Below are 23,180 nucleotides of genomic sequence, written 5' to 3'. Positions count from 1 at the left end.
GTTTTAAATTCTGCACCATTGACTTGCTAAGGTTCAGCTTCCTGAGTGGTAACTATGATATCATTTGCTCTTTTTTTTTTTTTTTTTTTTTTAAAGAGAGTGAGAAGTAGAACATCTGCAAGATACAAGGCACTGTCTCTGGCCCTATGGGGAATACCAGAGAAGTTCTTTTACGCTTGACCAGGTGTTTTTAACTTGGAATCCATGAGCACCAAAGGACCAGCAAAGATTAATGAACTTTTTGAAATTAAATGCAGAAATTTCTGTGAACACGTCTATGTTTTTTTTTTTAAGGGACAGGATCTCTCCACTTTCATCAGATTCCTAATGACAAAGTAACCCCAAAGATTAACTGGATGGTAGGTGGTAGATGGTTGTAACCTCATCCAGGAAGATCTCTAAAGGTTACTATGGGACTGAAAAAAACTATATCCTCCCACTCTGTGTGAAAGCACAACGCTTCTCTGCGTGACTGCCCAGGAGCTAATGTTAAACTCTGTGCAGCCAGGAGAATTACCTGGTTCTCTTTCCTTCTGCAGATGGGTGAATTGAGGTCTGCTGTCGTAGGTCCCAAGGCCAAGGCGGTATTTGTTTCTTAGGTGTCTCAGAGACCTTTTTGTGTTCGTTTGACAGTCGAACAATTTTTTGAATATTTGCTTTGGGTTCAGTCAGAGGTTTTCAGCCTTTCAGTATATCCAAGGTGTCCTTCCAAACACTAGACATTCTGCAATGCACTTCACAGAATTACATTACACTCTAGCTATGGTACGGTTCTCATTCATTCTTGACAATAAATATACTCTTCTCCACCTTTGCCTTCCTCTTTGAATACTTTCATTTAATCCAGGAAAAAGGCAGTCTGTCTTTGGTATGGTTTTGATGATCTCCTACCGATCATGAGTGTAGTAGACTCACAGTCTACATTTATGGCATCCTTGTAACAATATACATTTTCAGTTATTGCAGAAAAATAAGTGTAAAGAAAAGAAAACTTTACACAGCGATCACATCTGGTTTGCATGCCCGTGAAGGGTTCAGAGCCTTCTGGTTGAGAGCTGCCAAGCTAGATTCTGGGCTGGGCATTAGGGATTCAAAATTTTAAAGAACTATACCTATCGACTGCTTACTGTTCTTGACACAGGATAAGCTCCTTGACTTTGCGGAAGTTACATTAGAGTAGGAAAAGTATCATGAACACATGGACACGTAAGACAGTTTCTGATAGTGACAAATGTTAAAAAAAAAATTGAAGGATAATAGAACAGTCAGTGAATGAGAAGGGGAAGAGGGCTTTTCTCTGTAGGGTCCTTGTCAGAGGTGACTTTGAGTGACGTGACTGGTAAAGAGTAGGCCAGCTCATAAAGAGCTGAGGGAACGATGTTCCAGGCAGAGGAATGGCCACCGCAAAGATCCTAAGAGGAGGATGGTCTTGGCAAGTTCAGAAGACACATTAAAGGTCAGCGTGGGGGCGCCTGGGTGGCTCAGTCAGTTGAGCGGCCGACTTCGGCTCAGGTCATGATCTCACGGTCCGTGAGTTCGAGCCCTGCGTCGGGCTCTGTGCTGACAGCTCGGAGCCTGGAGCCTGTTCCGCATTCTGTGTCTCCCTCTCTCTGACCCTCCCCCGTTCATGCTCTGTCTCTCTCTGTCTCAAAAATAAATAAATGTTAAAAAAATTAAAAAAAAAAAAGGTCAGCGTGGCTGAAACACAGTAGACAATATGGAGAGTAGGACAAAATGAAGTTGGAGAGAGAGGAAGGGGGCAGATTATACTGGACCTTATGGGCCAGGATTCTCATTGCATTGGGAAGCCAGCAGTTGAAGCAAGAGAGCTGAGTGTTATCTCCCTCCTTTTAAAAACAAACAGCTTGGGGCGCCTGGGTGGCTCAGTTGGTTAAGCGTCCGACTTCAGCTCAGGTCACGATCTCACGGTCGTGAGTTCGAGCCCCGCGTCGGGCTCTGGGCTGATGGCTCAGAGCCTGGAGCCTGCTTCCAATTCTGTGTCTCCCTCTCTCTCTGCCCCTCCCCCTTTCATGCTCTGTCTCTCTCTGTCTCAAAAATAAATAAACGTTAAAAAAAAATAATTAAAAAAAAATAAAAAAATAAAAACAAACAGCTGGTAGAAAATAGATTCTAGAAGGTAGGGCTGGAAGCAGGGAATTAGAAGTAGGCTGTTACAATAGCCCAGGAAGGAGGTCCTGGTGAATTGGCAGGAGAGTAAAGGCTAGAATAGTGAGAAGAGCTAGTGAAGAGATGACTGAGACTCATCCCATCCACCAAGGAAGTCCACAGTCTGGACCGTTGTTCATGGTAACAGCTAGGCCAAAAGTGTGTGGGCGTGGCTATTTCCCGTAGACTTTGGGGCTTGGGGGTACGTCGAGGGGGCATACATCCTTCACCCATCACCTTGTTAAAATCTGAATACAACCAATTCTTAAGTATTTTCCAACCCTTACTCCTGTAGACCATGTGAATTCAATTCATCAAGGGCTTCTTTCCAATAAAATATGAAACTAGGAAATGTTATTTTCTTTCTGTGGACTTCCCTCAGTCCTCTTGCTGCTGCAGAATGAGGAAACTAGTTGTGGCTCCGAACAAAACCACAAAAACCATTCCATAGATCCAGCTTCCATAGAAGGAAAGTCAGCATCTTGCCATTTTTGCCTCGCCCCCCTGTGGGAAACCCTGAGAAATTAGTTTTGTTTTGTTTTTTCCCCTGGACTTGACTGAAGCCAGGTCTCTCCTGAAAATAAAGTCTTTCCCTATTGTGTCTAACTCAATCTGAATCGCGGGGCTTTACTTCCAGCATCGGTATTTGGTAAACACCCAATTTCTTGATGTTCTTGTTTCCCAAATCTGCTGGGGTTGTCTTGAGCCTTTGGCCCCATTCACTGAGGAACATGGATTTCTGGGAAGTTTCTGCCTCAAGCCCTTCAGCACGGATATTAAAGGGCCCCTGTCAAGTTTTGAAGGGTGTGACCATTGCCAGAATCCCCACAAGCCAAGCCCCTGAGGGATGCTGTTGCCAGCTGGCCCATAGCCATACCAGAAATGGCTGGATTTCAGTGGTTCTCTGTGTATGCAGCTGGCTGAGTTCCCCTGGATGAAAGGCAGCCTAATATAAACTGAAAATGTTATTAATAAGCAGCCACTTAAGAATTTCCTATGACTTGCCAGTGATTTGGGGGCCTCTATGTGAACAGGGAGAAAAGCACAACTTGTTTTACATGGATTAGGGGACCAGTGCAGTCAGTCTGAAAGGGCATCAAAAAGGCATTCAGGTGTTTGGTGAAGGGCTCTGGAGTCCAACGGATCTACGTTTGCATTTCCATTTTCATCATCTCCGGGCTGTGGAAGCGTGAGTAAGTTCCAGATACTCTCTGAGCCTTGGTTTTCCCATCTGTAAAATGAGGATAATAATAACTTCCATCTCATACTGTGCTTTGAGGATTGAATGAGGAATATATGGAAGGTGCTTCGCATAGAGCCCAGCATACAATCAGAAAGTACTTTCTTAAATAGAAAAGTTGGGGAAATCATACCCTAGAAATGGAACCAAATGGACTCTTGTTCCCCTGGCTCAGGAAAAAAATGATTTGGGGTTCTAGACACCCCAACACTGAGCAGTAACACCCATAGTACATGGCTTCTCTGAGCTTCTCTTTTTTTATAAAAGGGCAATACTAGCCCATGCTATTCTGGCTAACGTTGTAGAGGTTCAGAAAGGTAATTTAAAGAGTCACCTAAATTGAAAATGCATGGTAAGCTCTAAAGTGCTTGATTAGTCCCTGGGGTCAGTAATTTCACCTATAACCTGTTCTACCTCAATGTATCCTGGTAAGAAAAGAAAGTCACTTGCATGACCTTGAAATATTAAAAGCATGCTAAAGATAAGTAATCCTTTGGTGAGGACAGTAATCAAGTTACCTTGCTCAGTCCAGCACAGCTTTAAGTATATAGTAGGTGTTTAATAAAGACTTGTAGAGTTGACTTGTTTGCTCCCCGTCTGGTTTCCATTGATCTGTCTTCTGTCCTCACTGGAATACATGAGTAGGGTCTAGATCGACTTCCAGGGAACAGGGACCATGACTACTTTCTTTTATTTTAAATCCCTCTGCATAGCATAGGGTGTGATATACTGGCACATACATCGTCAGGCTTCACGACACAAAGTGTGCTGTATGTATTCATTTTTTAATCCCACCGGCAAGTTTGAACCCAAGTCATTGTGCCTCCAGATTCTAAGATCTTAAGCCATTGCACCATGCATGGACTTTAAGTACTTCGGCAATATTTCATTCTCAGATCTTGTCTTCCTGAGATCAGCCAACTTCTTCTACAGGGGAGGTAGAAACTAAACAAGTACTTCAGCAGACAGCATGGAAGGGGAAGACACACAAAGAGATATTTTCTGGAGCCTTCCAGTCCTTGCCATGAAGTCTGAAGGTGCGTGTGAGACTTCATTTGCAGTGATTTCATCACAAACTGTTCTCCTGAAGGACTCACTGGGAAAGGAAATTCTCATGGAACTTGCTATCCTAAATGACCAGTGAAGCAAAACATACGTGTCATAAAACCACAGTTAGCATGTGGACAAAGTGAAGCCGAAGAATTTTTTCCAGAAAGAGTAACTGTTCCATCTACCTTGGTTTATTCTTTGCAGGGTAGCGAGTCTGACAGGCAGATAAGGAAATCAGAGCTGCTCGAGATACCCATAGCCTTTCCTGGGGACGCAGTGATGTGCAGGTAGCACTGTTGCCATGGAGACACCATCCATGGCCAAGCTTTCTCCTCTGAGGGCTCACTGTGTGTACTCATTATGATGTTGAATTAGCTAGCTGTGTGTTTGCTGGGCAGATTCCTCACTGGCCAGGGAACATTTTTACAATGAAGTTAAAACGCCTTCCCAAGGATTGTGTGCCTAATTCTCTAGCCGCCCTGTTGCGGCCACCTCTGAGTCCTCTCCATACCTCGATGACACCTTGTTCTCTCCCACCTCCATGCCTTTTATTCACCTGTCGGGAATATTCCTTCCTTCTCTCTTTGCTTAGCAACCTCCTACTCGGCAACCTTTAAATCCAGCTTCTTCAAGGAAGCCCTCCCTGACCTCTCGGTAACTAGGAGCTTTCTGTCGCACGCTGCCTGGCACATGGTAGGTTTTCTGTTAATAACTGACCTACATCAAAGTCACAGACAGTGACTTTCTAGCTGGTTTGTTTTGAAACTTACTATTTTGAAAAACTGCCGTGTTGTGTAGTTGTTAAAAGATAGTACGGTGAACTTCCATACATTCTTCTAGATGTCTCTGTTAACGTTTTGCCACATTTGCTACTTTTTCTCTCTTTCCCCAACATGTGCATATGTATAGTATGAATATTTTTGCTTAACCATGTGAAAATAAATTACAAATGTCATCCTTTACCTCATCATATTTCAGCATGGACCTCCTGGAAACAAGGACATTCTCCTCACTATCCCCGCAAAGAACTCTGCACTTTGATGCATACGGTTCAGCTCTTTGTGAGCATATCTTTGGGTCCCAGTCAAAGGGACTCTTGTGGGTGTTTTTTGTTTTCCTTTGTTGGCTTGCTTTAATCCCTCACAACACCTATCGGGATGTATAGTATGCAGATGTTCAGGGAATTATTGTTTAATAAATGAAGCTGCCTGCAGCAGACACTTTTGGTGTCTCCTTGTCCCCCCTTGGCACTCACCAGCCCAGTTTACTGTGACCCATGGTTCCTGCTGTAGCAAGAGCTGCAGCCTTCCTGTCTGGCCTGTGGGTAAGCCAAAGGGCCCCCAGGAGGGGTCCTTACCCAAAGACTGCTGGTAATTGGTGGATAAGCACCTCTGCCTCTTGGACTCTCCCGTGGAACATTTCCAAGGAAGGCTTTAAACCATCTTCCCTCGCTCCTCGACCGAAACGAGTCGCACTTGTCCAAAGCCGCAGCTGCTTGTGACCTCACCTTACTTTGGCATGTTTCCCTTCGCCAATTCCCTTTCCCATTTTCCTGTTAGGACTTACCTGGGGATCGTCCCCCCATAATTGTTTATGCTCAGATACCTCCTGAGAATCTGATTCTGGGGAAAGCCGATCTCAGACGTTGTCCCTCAGTTACTGAGACATCATACCCCTAAACCAAAGTATGGTAAGACATGTTCACAATAAGTTTTTCTACGGCCATCCAGAGGGCTTATTTTTAAAAGGGAATGGCTCAGGGGCACCTAGGTGGCTCAGTCGGTGAAGCATCTGACTTCAGCTCAGGTCATGAAGTCACAGTTCGTGGGTTCAAGCCCCGCGTCGGGCTCTGTGGTGACAGCGCAGATCCTGGGACCTGCCTCGGATTCTGTGTCTCCCTCGCTGTCTGCCCCTCCCCCCATCCCGTCTTGCACTCTCAAAAAATAAATAAAACATTACAAATTTAAAAAATAAATAAATAAAAGGGAATGTGTCAGAAATTACAAGATAAATTCAGAGGAGAGTGCTCCGTATATTTGCTCGTGGAAATGTGAATTGACATATTACAAGAGGAAGTCGCTGCGGCTGAAAATTGCCCTCTACCAAGTCCGGCAGTGCCTGGCAGAGAGCAGCTCCTCTTGGTGCAGATGGCCAGAGCCGCTGGAGCCCGGGCGGAGGGCAGGGCGTTGGAGGGAGCCAGGCAGCATGGCCTTGGCTCTGAGCACATACCAGCCTCGTACCCAGCTGGCCCTGTCACAGTCTCGCCCTGTAGCTTCCGTGTTTATTAGGAAACCATTCTTCCTTTCTCACAGAGCTAGAAATCTTGCTTCCAGGCACGGCGAGTGTCAGGGTTCGTGCCTGGGTCCTTCGTTCAGCCTGAGTGTTCGCCAAAACAGGGGGAAAGGAAAGCATCGTGGCTCCGGGGACAGAGTTAAGGAGCCAGTCAGGACACGCCGGTGTCTGGCTCTGGAGGCAGGAAGACACAGGAATTTCCAGGGGAAGGGAATGAGGGCGAACGGAGGGACTTGACTGCACCCACTTAGGTGGTGCCATCCTCTGAATTTCACATCTGTGCCTCAGCTCTGGGACCGGCAGCCGCTCATCCGGTTCGGTCTCGGTCACGGTCACGGCTGCAGACAGCGATGGGGGAAGGAGGGCTTCTTGAGCACCCTCACCCTCATCACGGCCTTCGTGCTTGCTTTTCTCCGCCTGCAGAACTCTCCCCCTGGGTTCTCTCGGAGTTGCCTCACATTCTGTCTTCTGAGCCCCGCTCAGACGTCACTTGAGTGGGGAAGGCCCATCCTGACCCATCCTCAACCCCTCTCTTCCTCACGCCCCTGTTTGTTTCCATCATGACACTTAACCGCAATCTACATGTGGCGGGTTTACCTCTTTGTTCACCTGCCTGTTGTCTGTCTACCTCCCTGGACCCTAAGCTCCGTGAGGTTAAAGCTATTATATGTCTTCAAAGCTGCTCTGTGCCCAGTATCTTCGTACTGTGCCCTGCGTACTGCGGACCTCATTCCCTGTGGTCTGCTTGCCTGGTGGGAAGGTTGGATGGACGGACTGATACGGATGTATGAACGGACAGATGGCGGGCAGGATGTGTGGGAAAAAAAGAAGGAAGATTTGGCCATGCTGCCTACAACGAGGTGCTAGAAAGATCACTCTTCTTGGAGTCAGATGACTTAGGTTCTAATCTGTCCAACTTCAGTGAAGTCATGGGTGAGTTTACAGCCTTGATTTTTGGTTCTGGTCAGTGGATTAAAAGGCTAACTCGACAAGACTGCTGAGAATGAGCAAATGAGATAAACAATACAAAAATGATACGAGACGTGCCTCGGTGGCTCTGTCGGTTGAGTGACCAACTTCAGCTCCGATCGTGATCTCACGGTTCCTGGGTTTGAGCCCCACGTCAGGCTCTGTGCTGACAGCACAGACCTGCTTGGGATTCTCTCTCTCTCTCTCTCTCTCTCTGCCCCTCCCTGCCCTCATGCACGCATGTACACTTTGTCCCTCTCAAAAATAAATAAACATTAAAAATTTTCTTTAAAGGGGCGCCTGGGTGGCGCAGTCGGTTAAGCGTCCGACTTCAGCCAGGTCACGATCTCGCGGTCCGTGAGTTCGAGCCCCGCGTCAGGCTCTGGGCTGATGGCTCAGAGCCTGGACCCTGTTTCCGATTCTGTGTCTCCCTCTCTCTCTGCCCCTCCCCCATTCATGCTCCGTCTCTCTCTGTCCCAAAAATAAATAAACGTTGAAAAAAAAATTTTTTTTTAAATAAAAAAAAAATTTTCTTTAAATAATATGAACATTTTACATCCTCTGTAAATGTGAGCAATGATGCTAGTGGTGGAAATGATGCTAGTGGTGCAGCCACTGTGTTCACCCTTTCCTGGCATCCTCCAGTCGCAAAGCACATGTCAGAGTGGAGAGGCAGGAGCCCAGCCCCTGGCGGTCAGAACTCTCCTTTGGGGGTAGTTTACCTCCTGGAGTATCCTCACTTCATCAGGCCATCCACTACATATGGATCTCTTGCCTGCCTTCATTTCTGCCATTCTGACCCTCCACGTGTGTTTCCTGAAGGATGGAGAAGGTGGGAACAGAAACCCCACGTGCGGGTTATATCATTGTGTGGTCGCTGCGGGGCAATAGCTGGCGTTCTGTGTCACAGCTCAGCTTTGACAGTCTGCTTTACTCGCAACACGATTAGCTCAACCGTACCTTCGGGCAGGCAGACCCCACCTGCGGTTCTTACTGACTTACTTGAAGCACAGCATGGCAGCGCCTTTTCTGCTGATACCCACTGTCTCTTTACTGGTCGACTTCGGGAGAGTAAAAACTCTCTTCTCCCAACATGCTTACTTACCTCCCAGCAACACCCAAGAGAGGCGTCCCCACGGGACAGTGAGCTCAGAACAACGTTCGCCTCATTTTAGGCTCGTGCTTTGCATGCGTGTGAGAAGCTGATGCTGTCATGGGAAACTTGAAGAAATTGGGCAACCGAGCAGACTGAGAAAGTCGAGCTCCTGCCCAGCTCCTCCTGAGTCCGTCCTGCCCAGGGTGGGTCCCCCAGGTGGTTTTGAAGCGATGGAAGTTGCCGCAGCATTGAGAGTATGTGACTGATGTACAAAGACTCAATTCAGAGCCAAGGCTTAGTGGTTTTAAATTACCCATGCCCCATCTCTCCCCACTTGCACAGAAAATTGAAAGTCGATAGCTGTTGAAATCTGGTTTTCAGATGTTTTTTATCTGACGGACCTAACTTAACTCTGTGATGCCCATAAATACATATGCAGTTCCCACGTTGCTGGCATCTTCCATGCTACGTAAATAAGTTCTCTAATCCTGTTACAGGGCACCGCTCAGAACAAACCCACTTATCTGGATTGAATAATGCTCTTCTGTTTGCTGAGAGGATTGTGTGTACGTGTGTGGGTGTTCTGGCTCATGCCTTGTCATTCCAGGCCAGTCTTGTCTCTTGGTACTTGCTGATGGCGGACACAGAGAATAAAATCTGGTCTCCAGTTTCTTAACACGAAAGAAAAAGACGACCAACAGCTGTTTCTGTTTAACAGTGATTATCCCTGGGATTGTGAGTGTTTTGAAATATTTTTCTTCTTGCTTATCTGCAATTCCTGATTCTTTTCTACATCAACTGTGTGTTACTTTTTTTTTTTAAGGATAAGGAAGCAGTGACTTTATAATAAGGAGAAAAAGGGTTCCCCTTTTCCTCTTATTAAGAATAAAAAGAGTTTTGTTTTTGTTTTTTTTGTCTACGATGAGCTGGAGTCATGGGAGAATAGACACAGCGAGGACACGTTCGTTCTGTAGCAAAAAGCTATGGAAGACTTTGGGTTATTTTATCCCTTTTGTCTTTAACAAAAGTGTATTCTCCCACACCTGATCTCGGCTGCCTGAGGCATTGCCACATTACCACATATCCAGTGTTCGTGTTCCTCATCAGTCATTTACCGTGTGTTGGGGCTTTGTTGCCCTTTAAGCAGTCTGCCCTTGGATCCTTTGCATGAAAATGACCTGGACCTGATCTGGCCACGAACTTGGGACCCATATGGGACAGATGGTGGGGCTGAAGTGAGACACCCCTCTGGTGGCTCATGTGGTGGTGCCTGTCCAGCACCCTTTTACACGCAAGCCCCCCCCCCCCCGGGTGCCCAGCCGAGTGCCAGGTGGGCTCAGTGATGTCAGAGTCTAAGACATGGCAGTCGGGAGGGATCAGCATAGGTTCCCTGGAGCAGTTTTAAAAATGGACGTTGCCCAGGGCTCCTGAGACCTGTTTTACCAGGATGTTGGTAAAACACACACCCTGACCCTGGTGTTCCCTTCTAACTGGAGGCCAGTGACAGAGAGTGTCCTCCAAGCGTGCATCTGGGACGCTGGTCTCTCATGGGCTCTGGTCTCAGATCTCTCAGATCTGGGTCTCTGGGTGACCCCACTCCTCTGTAAGCATCTCCCTGTCATGTCTTGGCAGCCAGATTTACAGTTTCCCATGAGTAGAACAATTATTGATAGACAGAGTTTCACAATTAGGAATTGTTTGTCTTGAAAGCCGTGAGGAGCTTGTTTTTTTTGTTTTTGTTTTTGTTTTTGTTTTTTTGTCTTTCCATCATCTATTAAAATATTGAGCAGCTCCTTCACGTCTTGCTAAGTGCTGGGAATGACCTTGAGCCATCAAGGGATGTATGCTGGTTTCCAAACTTGTGTCTTTGGACCCTTGGGACCTTAGGACCAAAATGCCTGGAGTGTGGAAAGCAAGTTGAGCTTGAGAGAGGTCTGCCTCCTTCCCTCACATCACCTTGGGCAACTCTGTTTTCACATAGGAGTTCTTCCGTGAAAATTATTTTCCTCTCATTAAAAAAAAGGGAGGGGGAGGGGCAAGGAGAGAAAGATTTTTTTTTTTTTTTAAAGGTCTTAATGATGTTTACAGTGACATCGGAATCTAGAATCCTGCCGTTTAGGACGTGAACTTGTCAGAATCACATTCTAAAGGAGGATCCCTTTTTACCTTCATCTTATCACCTCTCACACAAAGCAAGACATTGTGGTTCCAGGGTTCAGTGTTGTAAATAACCTGTCAACATTTCCAAGATGAGACATCCACCCCCCCCCCCAACACGCACACACACCCAGGCCATTTATAATGAATCGTTCCACGGCACCACCGCATGGTATGTAAGTTAATTAGCATAAATTAGTTACTCTTTAAATGCTGTGGTCATGGGCGCAGACGACAAGAATACTTTGAGATAGTTAAAAAGAGAGCCTCCACCTGGCCACCAGTATTGTGTGCAAAAGCAGATCGTGGCTCCTGAATGTGGAGGCAAATGCATTAATAGCTGCAACTTTTGGGTAGGGGGTTGCAGGGGATTTTGCTGGGCAGAGGGAGGGAAGGAAGGGGAATGCGGGATCACTGCTCCCGGGATCCTGCCTTCTTCCTTGGAAACCTGTCATTCACAAACCCAATTATGTGCAGGTAGAGTGTCAGCTCTGACAGAATGAAACCAATGTGTGCTTTATATGGTTGGTTTTTTTATTTTTTTTTTTTTAATGAAATCCTGCTATACTAGCAGGTTCTATTTTCATAGATGTCTTTTTTTTTTTTAAGCCAAATCATTTATTTCCCCCACACACTCCTGAAAAGCTTTAATCAGTGTGTCGAAAGAGAGAGCTGTTGGGTGTTGCTGTGTACATTTTGCCAAGAGGGGGAGAGAGACCTGCGGATCAAGAGAAATCCTCGTGGCCTATCTCTGACCCTCCGCTCCTGTCTGAGCATCTGAGCCTTGGATTCCCTATTTGTAAACAGGGGTTATTCAATTAGTCTTTCCAAAGGCTGTCATGGCATCCCTCAAAGACGGAAAATTCTTTGCAAATAAAAATGCCTTGCCACAGGAGTGCCTGTTAATTATAAATGAGAAGTAGAAGGGAGGCAGCTAGCAGGGAAAATACATGAGATCCTCATGGTTTCTGTTTACCATTTTTGTTTTCCTTCCTCTTTGATTTTGATTTTTCTGAATGTGTTTGTTATTCGAGGGCACAAAGGTACTTGTGGTTGGGATCAGGCATGGTTTCTATCGTTAATTGTTTGGGTTCAAGGGTCACATAGATCCTACTCTGAGTCTCTGTTCTGCTCACCATTTAGAGTTTACTTTGAACATACTGCTTGATCTCTCTGGGCCTTTGTTTTCTTCTCTAGAAAGTGGGGATGATAATTTCTTTGTTGGAGGAATGGCGTGTTAATCTGGATTTCTGGGTGTAAGGTGTAAGTTAGGCAAATGCTGTGCATTCTGCACATGTATGCACCTTCCCTAATTCTGATCACCTTCATGCTGCTTCACCTTTCTTGTATTCCCATAGCGCTTAGCATCGCACATGATAGGGGCTCGGATAGTTGTTGACTAAATAGACCTTTTGCCCTCTGCCCTCACTCTGTTCTGTCGATCGTTCTACTCCGTGAGATTCATTCTGGATCTGGTTCTGTAATTCCGTGTTTTGTTTCCTTCTTGTCTTTTTTCTTTTCCTGGGGCTTGCGTTCACTGGGTTATGTCCATCAGACATTAAACATTGTGCTCTTCCTTGCACCGCTGGATACATGACTTGCTCTGATAAATATTCTGGAGACTGAATTTGGTAGAAATTCCTCTACATCTTGTTTTTAAAGTATGGCCTTCTAGTATAAACTGTTAGTCACCAAAGCGCTTCCTAAATTTGCTTAAGCCCACTGATTTTTTTTTTCTTTAAGTCATTAACTGGCATAAAAATATTTGGAGGGAAAAATCCCTGACCACTTCCTGACACCCTTGACTTCTTTACAGTAGCCGGTTAATTAAAGAGTTACTTAAAATGGGCTCTGACTATTTTTAAAAGTAGCAGCCAGGGTTTGGAAGGAACCTCTTTGAGTTTCGAGATGCAAACCAGATCCAAGTGTACATTCTGTCTGTGTATATTTTCAGTCGGATGAAGAGCAGGAGGTGGGAGAATCTGACAAGCCTGACTTGGCTGAACTAAACTGATTTTGTTTCTTGAGTACATTTTGGTGTCAAAATTCAGGCAAAAGACGTTAATAGAGTAAGGACAAAAACCAACCGATCATCTTAATAGATGGAAAAAAGCAGTTGACAAAACCCAACCCCCTTTTGTGATTAAAAAAAAAAAAAGCACCCAAAAAACTGGTGTAGAACGAGTCTTCTTCAACTTGAGAAGCAGCATCTGCAAAAAACCCACAGCTCAATACTACTTGATGGTGAAAGATGGGATGCTTTTCCTTTAGATCAAGACAAAGATGTCCGCCCTTACCACTTCTGTGGACCAGTGTACTGGAGGTTCTAGCCACAGCAGTAAGGCAAGACAACGATGTAAAAGGTATCAGATTGGAAAAGAAAAAATGAAACTATCTCTCTTTGCAGATGACATGATCTCATATGTAGGAAATCCTAAGAAAATACACACACGTACACACACACCATACTCTTCAAACTACAAAAAATGAGGGGTGCCTGGGTGGCTCAGTCGGTCAAGTGTCCGACTTCCGCTCAGGTCGTGATCTTGCGGTCTGTGAGTTTGAGCCCCGCGTCGGGCTCTGTGCTGACAGCTCAGAGCCCGGAGCCTGTTTCCGATTCTGTGTCTCCCTCTCTCTCTGACCCTCCCCCGTTCAAGCTCTGTCTCTCTCTGTCTCAAAAGTAAATAAACGTTAAAAAAAATGTTAAAAAAAATGAGTTCAACAAGATTGTACGGTGCAAGATGAATTGACAAGTACCATTGGTGTTTCTCTCTACTAACAATCTGAAAATGAAAGTAAGCAAACCGTTCCATTTACAATAGCACCAAACAGAATAAAATACTTAAGGATAAGCTTTACAAAAAATGTGCAGGACTTGTAACTAAAAAGCAAAAAATAGCATTGAAAAAAATTAAAATAGGCTGGAATAAATAGAAAGACATATTTTGTTCATGGGTTAGATCTCATATTGTCAAGATAGCAGTATTCTCCAAGTTGATCTCTAGACTCATTGCAATCTCTATTGAAATCCCAGCTGGATTTGTTTTTGCACAAAATGGCGGGATAATCCTAAAATTCATATTTCATGATGCAAACGTCAGGGACCCAGGAGAGCCAACACAGTTTTTTAAAAGAAGGACAAAGTTGGCAGATTATATTCACAATTTCAAAACCTACTGCAGAACTACAGCAATCGAGGCAGAGCAATGCTGACATAAAGTACATAGGTCAGTGGAATAGAATTGAAAGTCCAGAAATAAACCCTTATATTTATGATCAGTTGCTTTTTGACCAGACAATCCAATGGAGAAAGAATGGACTTTTTAACAAATGGTGCTGGGACAGTTGAATAGCCACACAACTATGAAGTTGGACTCCTACCTCACGCCATGCATGAAAATTAACTCATAATGGCTCATAGACCCAAAACAAGAGCCAAAGCCATAAAACTCCTCTATGAAAATATAGGAGTAAATCCTTTTAACTTTGAGTCACTCAGTGGTTTCTTAGGTATGATACCAAAAGCACAAGCAACAGCAGAAAAAGAAATAAATGGGAGTTCCTCGTAATAAGAAATGTGTGCATCAGTGGGCATCGTCACGAAAGTGAGGGCCACCCACAGCGTGCGAGAATATTTCTCCAAATCCTATTTCTGATAAAGGACTTGTATTCAGAAACATATCTAAAGAATGCTTATAATTCAGCAATAAACAGAAAATAACAGTTTTTAAAATGGGCTAAAAGTTTGAACGTTCTCCAAAGTAGATTTATAATAAGCGCGTAAAAAGATGCTCAATATCATTAGCTATTAAGAAAATACAAACCAAAACCACAATAAGATGCCACTCCACACCCACTGGGATGGCACCAACAGAAAGATAATAGCGTGTGTGGCAAGGATGTGGAGAAAATAAAGCGCTCATTCGTTCTTGGTGGGAATGGACGATGGCACTGATATTTTTAAAGAACAGTTTGACAGTTCCTCAAAATGTTACACGTAAAGTTACCATATCACCTAGTAATTCTGCTGGATATATACCCAAGAGAATTGAAAACATATGTTCACCCAAAAATACTTGTGTATAAACATTTAGAGCAGTGTTATTCACGAAAGTAAAAAAGTGGAAACAGGGGCGCCTGGGTGGCGCAGTTGGTTAAGCGTCCGACTTCAGCCAGGTCACGATCTCGCGGTCCGTGAGTTCAAGCCCCGCATCAGGCTCTGGGCTGATGGCTCAGAGCCTGGAGCCTGTTTCCGATTCTGTGTCTCCCTCTCTCTCTGCCCCTCCCCCGTTCATGCTCTGTCTCTCTCTGTCCCAAAAATAAATAAACGTTGAAAAAAAAATTTTAAAAAAAAAAGTGGAAACAGCCAAAATGTCCAACTGATGAATGAATAAACAGAGCGTAACATATCCACACTATGGAATATTATAATACAATAAAAGGGAAGGAAAGACTGGTACATGCTACAACGTGGATTCACCTTGAACATCTCATGCTGTGTGAAAGAAGCCAGTTTCAAAAGACTACGTATTGCATGATTCCATTTGTGTGGGATCTCCAGGATAGGCAAAGCCCTGGAGATAGAAAATAGATTAGTGGTTGTCAGGGACAGGAGGGAAGGGAATGTGGAAAGTCACTACTCATGTGCCCTGGGTTTCTTTGGGGATAATGAAAATGATCTAACATTAAATCGTGGTGATGGCTTCACAAAGCTATGAATATACTAAAAGCCAGTGATTTGTACACTTTAAAATGGTGAACTTCATGGTAGGGGAATTAGATCTGAAGAAAGCTATTGTCAAAAAAATTAGGCGCATGTGGGGATTAGGATTCTGGGCTCTCTCATTGCCTGGATATGATGTTACCGAAACTAATCATAAAGATCTGAGTACCACATAGAACGACTTATTTTCTTAAAATTTTATTCCTCCCATTTTTTCCCCTCTTTTTTTATCATTGGAAGCTAGAAATGCTTTTGTGTTGCCGATATCAACCTTTTTACTGCTTCATCATTTTTGTAAGCATGGAAAAGAACAGGGGGTAACCTTAAAAGAGAAATCTTCAACTTTGGGGCCAGATTTTTATCTTCGGCTGCTACCTTTTCACATAATGCACATGCGTGATCCTCTTATACTGCATATTAAAAAAAACCATAGAGATTTGGGTTTCTGATGAGAATTTCAAACCCATGGGGATATTTAGTACAAGTGACAATGTCTTTCCCATGAGATCTTGGGGCCAGATTTATTTCGTGGGAAAAACGTATTTTCGCTCTTTTTCTTCAAGAAAAATCTCACCTGCAGTTCTTTCTATAACCACTTCCATTTTCCAAGCTTCTAGGAAGCTTTTATAAAAATGGTGTGTTGTCAATATTTGTTACATCCACAGGTAATATTTCTGGTCAGCATATGTATTATGTCTACTTAATTACTACTACAGGCAAGCAAATTTGCAGCCGTCCATGTCCAGTGCTCTGTCTAGTAAAAGATACTTTGGCATGGCTTTTGGGATATTGATTTAGAAGAAAGGTTGAAGTCCAAGTTTGAACATTGTCATCCTGCTTACCTGGCGGCCTCTGACCTTCCATGACGTTTCCACATGTGTACCGCCACACCTTTTCCAAAGACAGGCGTGCTGTGGATCGCTGCTTTAGAGGCTCTTGCCAAGAGCCAGTTGCCAAGGAATGTGTTTATGGTTTGGGATCCAAGGGCTGGTGACTAGCAGCCAGTTGAAAATGGTTTCTTTTGCCTTCCTTCTCACCTACCGCCTTTGCTGCTTACAGGAAGATCTGCTTGCACTGCAAGTGCCCTCAGGAGGAGCACATGGTGACAGTGATGCCCCTAGAGATGGAGAAGACTGTCAGCAAACTCATGTTTGACTTCCAGAGGAACTCGACCTCAGACGACGACTCAGGCTGCGCCTTGGAGGAGTACGCCTGGATCCCACCAGGGCTGAAGCCTGAACAGGTACCATTCTTGATTGGGCGGTGGGGGGGGAGGGGTGGGGGGGGTAGGGCGGGGGCAGTTGTGGTTTGGGCCGCCCGTCCTTCCTCGTTCCAGTTCAGAGGGAAGAGTTAACTTTGCTGATTCAGAGAAGTGGTTGGGGCTCCATGGGTTGAACGGCTTCGGGGGCCCCAGTGGGAACTGAGTCCTGCGTGGGCCACTGTTAATTCATTCTGGATTGCCATTATTAACTGTCAACAGAAGACTGACTAGAAACTTGTCAGGAACAGTGGCTTTAAAACATGAGAGAAGGAAACTTGATTTTTGAAGGGTGGAAGGGATTTCTACATCGGCCATGAATCTCTAAGATTCTTTGTTAAAGGAGAGGGAGGAAATAGGGATTTGCCTTATTCTTCCCAGTGATATATGCTGTGTTTAAATACTAAGTTTGGCCTTGCTCTGCAAAGAAAGACATTGGCATTTCCTGAAATATTTGGCACTTCCTCCAGGCTGTAAATATTATTGGCTTGATTAGATGAACTCTGTTTCACTGTGTTTTTCTCAGGGATGTACAGCCTCTGCTTTGTATTTCTATAGTTGGCGTTTTCTCTTCCACAGACTCATGTTGGCTTAGAAGTCCCCTCTTTTTAGCTGGATACTTTGATGAGCTCTGAGCGGTGCACCCCTCTTTTTCCCTCTGACACAGAAAATTCTTCCTCTAGTGATCTTCTCTATGTCTGACAGAATGTTTTCAAGCTTAAAATACCCCTAAAATGTGAAGTCAGGAAATCTCTGCGCGATAATGCTTCTGGAAAAAGTTCTTTATGATTAAGAAAGACCCAAGAATTCCCAAGTGACTCCCGAGTTAGACACGGATAACATCTCTTTGATGAGCCATTTCTCATTGTCTTCTAATATATGAGGTCACAAATTGGCACCCGAAGTCAAGCACACTGGCAGGATTGGCTCAGCTAGCAAAGTTTTCTTTAAAATTTTGCATTAGTGACTAATCCTTAAAAATGAGGAGTTTTAATGTAAAAGTTCATAGTTGTATTTTAAAGAATTGAGGATCTGGCATCTCATCCCTGCAAGGATTGGGTGCCGGCCACTGAGCTGGATGCTGGCCCTTCTTTTTAGACAGTTGGATCTCTCCGGATCGCCCAGTCCATTTCAGCCTTTGATGTTACCTTCCCAAGCCCTACAGGCACTTCGTTTTTGTGATCTCTGTCCTAATTCTTACTAGGAAGAAAATGTTTTAGAACAGCAACATTCACAGAAAATGATCTCCATGAGAATTTAAGGGAGTTCTGTGCTGAGATATTAGCAGGAAGAAATAAAACCATTGTCTCTCAGCTTACAGGCTAAGGTTCTATCTTTATTTTCTTCTGCTTCAGTGAAGATTGTGTTATTAAAGAGTAGGCTTCAGAAAAATGAGAGTATTTGATTGAGTTTGTCTGAAAAAGTCAAATGAGGTGGTGGGTGACTGAGAATCTTTGACATCATCGCCCTGCTGCCAGTGTTTGAGCAGTGAATTTTCACACCTAGATACATCTGCGAGCTTGTTTCATTTTCTTGCTAACCTCATTTCCAGCAACTTCTAAGAGACCCATCTCTCTTTTGTTCACGTTGCTTTCTGCGACATTGGGCCCTGAAATTCTGAAGTTAAGCTATTTTGGGTTCCCTGCTTAGGTAGACTCTTCTCTAAGACCGTGAAACATCATTCTATGATTTTCAGATGTGGAGAAAATTTTCTGTAGGACCAAGAAAACAGGCGGTTGTGGAAACTGGAGTCTTGGTTCAATTCGCCAATTCTGAAGTGAGCGCTTACAGTATTTTTGGAGGCCGCTTGTCTCATCCAAAAGGAACGTTATAGGGAAACAAAGAACCACTTTCTTTGATTTGTTTTGCAAGAAAATAATTAATGCTCTTCAACAAATGGGTTGAATTATGTCCAGTGACAGGATATTCCCATCTCTTATATAACTCTCCTGTTCCTTGGATGGTCTCCTCTATTCCCTGAACTTAGTCAAACCTATGTGACACAGAGAGTTAGAAAGGGCATTTGTTCTCCAGAGAGTGAGAGATTATCTCTTCAGACTCTTTGATCGACTGTATATTTGCCTAATAAAATACGAGTCTATATTTAAAGGTGTTTGAAGGGATCATGTTGGACGAAAGAAATGGAATCAAATTTTAAAATTATGATATCGTTCAGGCGTGTGGGGGCTCAGTTGGTTAAGCACATGACTCTTGAGTTCGGCTCACATCGTGATCTCATGATTGTAGGATCAAGCCCCATGTCAGGCTCTATGCTGACAGCATGGAGCCCACTTGGGATTCTCTCTCCTTCTCCATCTGCCTCCCTCCCCCCCAAAAAAAAATAAAAATAAAAATGAAGATAAAATTATGAGATATTTTAATATCTATTATGGAACTTTTTATACATTTAAAGGTTTTTTTTTTAAAAAGCTCTAATGTTCTAAGAATGTTCTAAGATTAAAAAAATTGGGGACCCTGAATGCCTTTCACTGAAAATGCTGATGTTTAATATCATGTTAGTCATCTCTGATTTGAGAAAACTCCTTTTTTTTACCAAGAGAAATTACAGTGAACATTAAATACTCTGTGCTGCAGGCAAAATACTAAAGACTAGTTAGGGTTAAGAGTAATGTGCTTTCATTTCTGTGAGAACCTTTCATTTTACTCCCTGATCACGGGGTTGGTAGTATACCTTCAGGTGATACTCTTTATTATTCTATTGCTTCTGAGAAATGCCTTCAATTATATATAATGCACATGGAAGTCTCCTCCCATTTAGAGAGGTGTTTTTGAATATGGGCATTTAATTTCATAAAAATCTCCTTGCTGAGGAGCGCCTGGGTGGCTCAGTCAGCTTGAGTGTATAACTCTTGATTTCAGCTCAGGTCGCGATCCCAGGATTGTGGGGTCAAGCCCCACATCGGGCTCTGCGCCGTGTGTGGAGCCTGCTTCAGATTCTCTCTCTCCCTCCCCCTCTACCCCTCCCCCCCCGCCCGCTCTCTCACTCTGTCTCTCAAAAATAAATAACACATTTTTTTTAAATCTTAAAAAAAATCTCCTAGCTTCAAAACCCAACCTTCTTAAAGTAGTGTGAGAAATGGTACATATGACCGATGATGCCAGAAAGGAAGGGCGTTCGTGTTGTGACTTTTAAGGATTTTTAGTCACTGGGGCCGCTCACACCCCTCTCCCGCCGTTCGCTTCAAACAAGGTATGTCCTGTCATCCAGAGAGCCCTCCACGACCTAACCTGCCCTGATTGACCATCTGTGCTCGTTTCCAGTTTGTCTTCACGCTCGCTAGCATGTGCCCCGTCTCCTAGAGCTGTCGGGGTGATAAATTTATAGTGGGTGATACTTCAGGAAGAATTTGGAAAAATATTTAGGACGCCGTAAGAACTGTAGAAGGTGAGCAGGGGTTCTCTGCTGGAGCCCTATTGGAATTTGGGGCTGGGTAACTTTTTGCTGTTGGGACTGCCCCTTTCAGTGTAGGATTACTCGCAGCTTCCTTGGCCTCTCCCCATTAGATCCCAGTAGCATAAGCCACCCACTCCCCAAGACCTTGGGATGACCAAAGCTGCCTCCAGACAGTGCCCAGTGACCCTGGGGGTTCACTCAAGTGGGGTTGAGAGACACTGGATGAAAGTGACGTTAAAACCTAAAGGGTCAGTCGGCAAAATTTTGGCTCAGTCGAGGCATAAAAGGCTGACCCCAGATCAGCAGTTCCTTGAGTGCCTACCATGTTCTAGTGGCATAGCTGCTCCCTCCCAACAGGGTCAGGTATTTGGCAGAGTGAAAAAGGGGGGAACCCTTGCTGCTTGAGCAGAGGCCGTGCTTTCCAAACAAACAGACCCTGCTATCCTCAGTGAGTCAAAACAAGGATTGGAGGGGCGCCTGGGTGGCGCAGTCGGTTAAGCGTCCGACTTCAGCCAGGTCACGATTTCACAGTCCGTGAGTTCGAGCCCCGCGTCAGGCTCTGGGCTGATGGCTCGGAGCCTGGAGCCTGTTTCTGATTCTGTGTCTCCCTCTCTCTCTGCCCCTCCCCCGTTCATGCTCTGTCTCTCTCTGTCCCAAAAATAAATAAACGTTGAAAAAAAAAATTTAAAAAAAAAAAAAAAAAAACAAGGATTGGAGTGGGGTGAGGACCAGGGAGCGGCACATGGGCCACCTTTTATTCTCCAAAACAGAAATCGAGTTCTCCTTTGATATAGGGAAAACTGGCTCGTTGAAAAAAAGAAAGAAAGAAAGAAAAGAAAATATGAGATACCTAAGGAAGTGGGTCAAAATCACCCGTAATTCCACCAGTAAGGAGTATTGTTTTGCAACCTTTATAATAGGCGTGCAGCAAGTATCTTTGTAAAAGGAGTACTTTGTCTTTTGTTTCGGACAAAAAAAAAAATGTGATGATGCCGTCCATTTACCCTGGCTTTCGTTTCACTTCATCTCCTGTGAACATTTTTCGGGATCTGTACATTTAGATCCAGGTTATCCTTTGGAAGAGTTGTTTGGTCCTCCCTGGGAGTTTCCAGCGTGGAAACCTAGTGGTACCACCCACCACTAGGGGGAGCATTTGGAAATGGATGTTTAGAAGGGGGTACTTAACGGTCAAAATAATTCCACTAGCGTTAAAATGGGTAGCAGCTTGGGACGCTTGAGCGTCCGGAAAATCGCCAGATGTTTCTACAAAGACAAAGCAAGTCGGAGTGCCAAGAGTGCCACTGTTGAGCACCCTGAGCTGACGGTTTCTTTTTGAAGGGTGCCTTGTTGGCAGCTCTCCGCTTCATTAAATAAGGTGGGGGCAGCCGTCGACCCTGTGCACTTGCCTTTTCCTCTCCTGAAGAACAATTCTGAGAGGTGGAGTGGTCACACGTAAGCCTTTTTAAGGCTTTTGACTTGTTGTGGGAAACTGCCCTCCAGAAAGGTTATAACTGGTAAGTCCTCTGGGTACACAGTCTTCGCCGGGCACGTGTGGATGTGTTTTTTTCTGTTCGTTCTGCTCAGTGCTCCATGCAAGCCTGAAGACGCCCTCAGGTTGCTTCTCCTGAGTGAATTCCTCTTTATCGATGTTTTGGATACTCCAGCATCTGTAGACGGTAGACAGTTCTCAAATATGAACGTCCCCAATCCTTGGCTTCCAAACGTTAGTAATATTCCCTTGGCCTTAAACTGTGTCTTTGTGCCTAAAGAGCAGTGATTGGGTCATTCGTCCAGAAGTCTCAACTCGCGCATCACATGACCACAGGAAGGCGGCAGATACCAGGAGTCAGCGTCCAGCGTTCGGCTTTCATAATTCTGCCCCATGTGGCAAGTCAGATCATCCAGTGCTGCCTACAGGAGGGGGTGAACTAGTTGGTTTCGAGCCCCGTGAAAGTGTGGAGTATCTCTCTTGGAGGTACATAAAAGTCTTTGTTTGGCTTTTCATTTAGTGACCGTTGCTCATCCATCAGGTATCAGATTAAATGCGTTTCCTGAAGGCGCGTCTCTGACCACCGCCTACACCCACTGTGAGATTGGGTCCCCAGTTACATGCTGGGTAGCTGTCCCTGCAACTTCCCTTATTAGCACGTTTTCAAATGTAATTAAATACCTGTGTGATTATCTGCTTGGTGTTGGCCTCCTTCACTCTGCTCTAAGACCCGAGAGGGCAGGGGTCTTGTCTGGTTCGTTCTTCACGAATCCCCCAGCACCTAGCACAGTGCCTGACCCGTAGCAGCCAGCCAGCAGATACTTGTTAAGAGACAGGCAGATGACCCAGATGCTCGGCAGAAGCAGAAACGTTCAGGATTGCATCACACGGAAAAGACAGAAGTCATCAAAATGTTTTGTTTTTTTTCTAACATGAAGGATTATTCCGTATCAGGTTTTCCTGCTCCTTGTGTTTCTCTTAAAGGTATGTGTTCTAAGCAGATTCCCCTAACCATTTCAGTGGCTTCAGGGTTTTCTCAGCTTACGGGGAACGGGAGACTGGGGTGCTTTAGCCCACACGTGCGTGAAAGCTGCTGACTCTAAGACCCGGGCCTGGAGCATGGTGGCAGGAGCCTAGGGTCTGGCAGGGAATCATCTGCGTCTCAGTCCAAATGTGGGGAGCCCTTTGGGAGCCACAGGGCGAGGAGGAAGAAGCAGCATGGTCCAGCGGGAAGAACCTCACCTCTGCAGTCGGGCACATCTGGCCCCTCCTCCGTACCTTTCTGACCGAGAAAGGTACTCACTTTCCAAGAGTGTTGGTTTTCT

General features: G+C 44.8%; 1 protein-coding gene across 2 annotated transcripts in view; it reads left to right on the top strand.

The window, feature by feature from the left end:
• Positions 1 to 23,180, top strand: part of PRICKLE2 (prickle planar cell polarity protein 2) — a 329,796-nt gene that overhangs the window by 220,781 nt on the left and 85,835 nt on the right. For both annotated transcript variants that reach the window (XM_043587864.1, XM_043587866.1), the window contains one exon: positions 16,753 to 16,936. In XM_043587864.1, coding sequence (XP_043443799.1) covers positions 16,753 to 16,936 — 184 coding nt within the window. The remainder of the gene's footprint in view (positions 1 to 16,752; positions 16,937 to 23,180) is intronic.

The sequence above is a fragment of the Prionailurus bengalensis genome, chromosome A2 (assembly GCF_016509475.1).
Source record: "Prionailurus bengalensis isolate Pbe53 chromosome A2, Fcat_Pben_1.1_paternal_pri, whole genome shotgun sequence".
Taxonomy (NCBI): domain Eukaryota; kingdom Metazoa; phylum Chordata; class Mammalia; order Carnivora; family Felidae; genus Prionailurus; species Prionailurus bengalensis.
The sequence above is the reverse complement of the archived record's forward strand: the minus strand, read 5'-3'. Positions and strand labels throughout refer to the sequence as shown.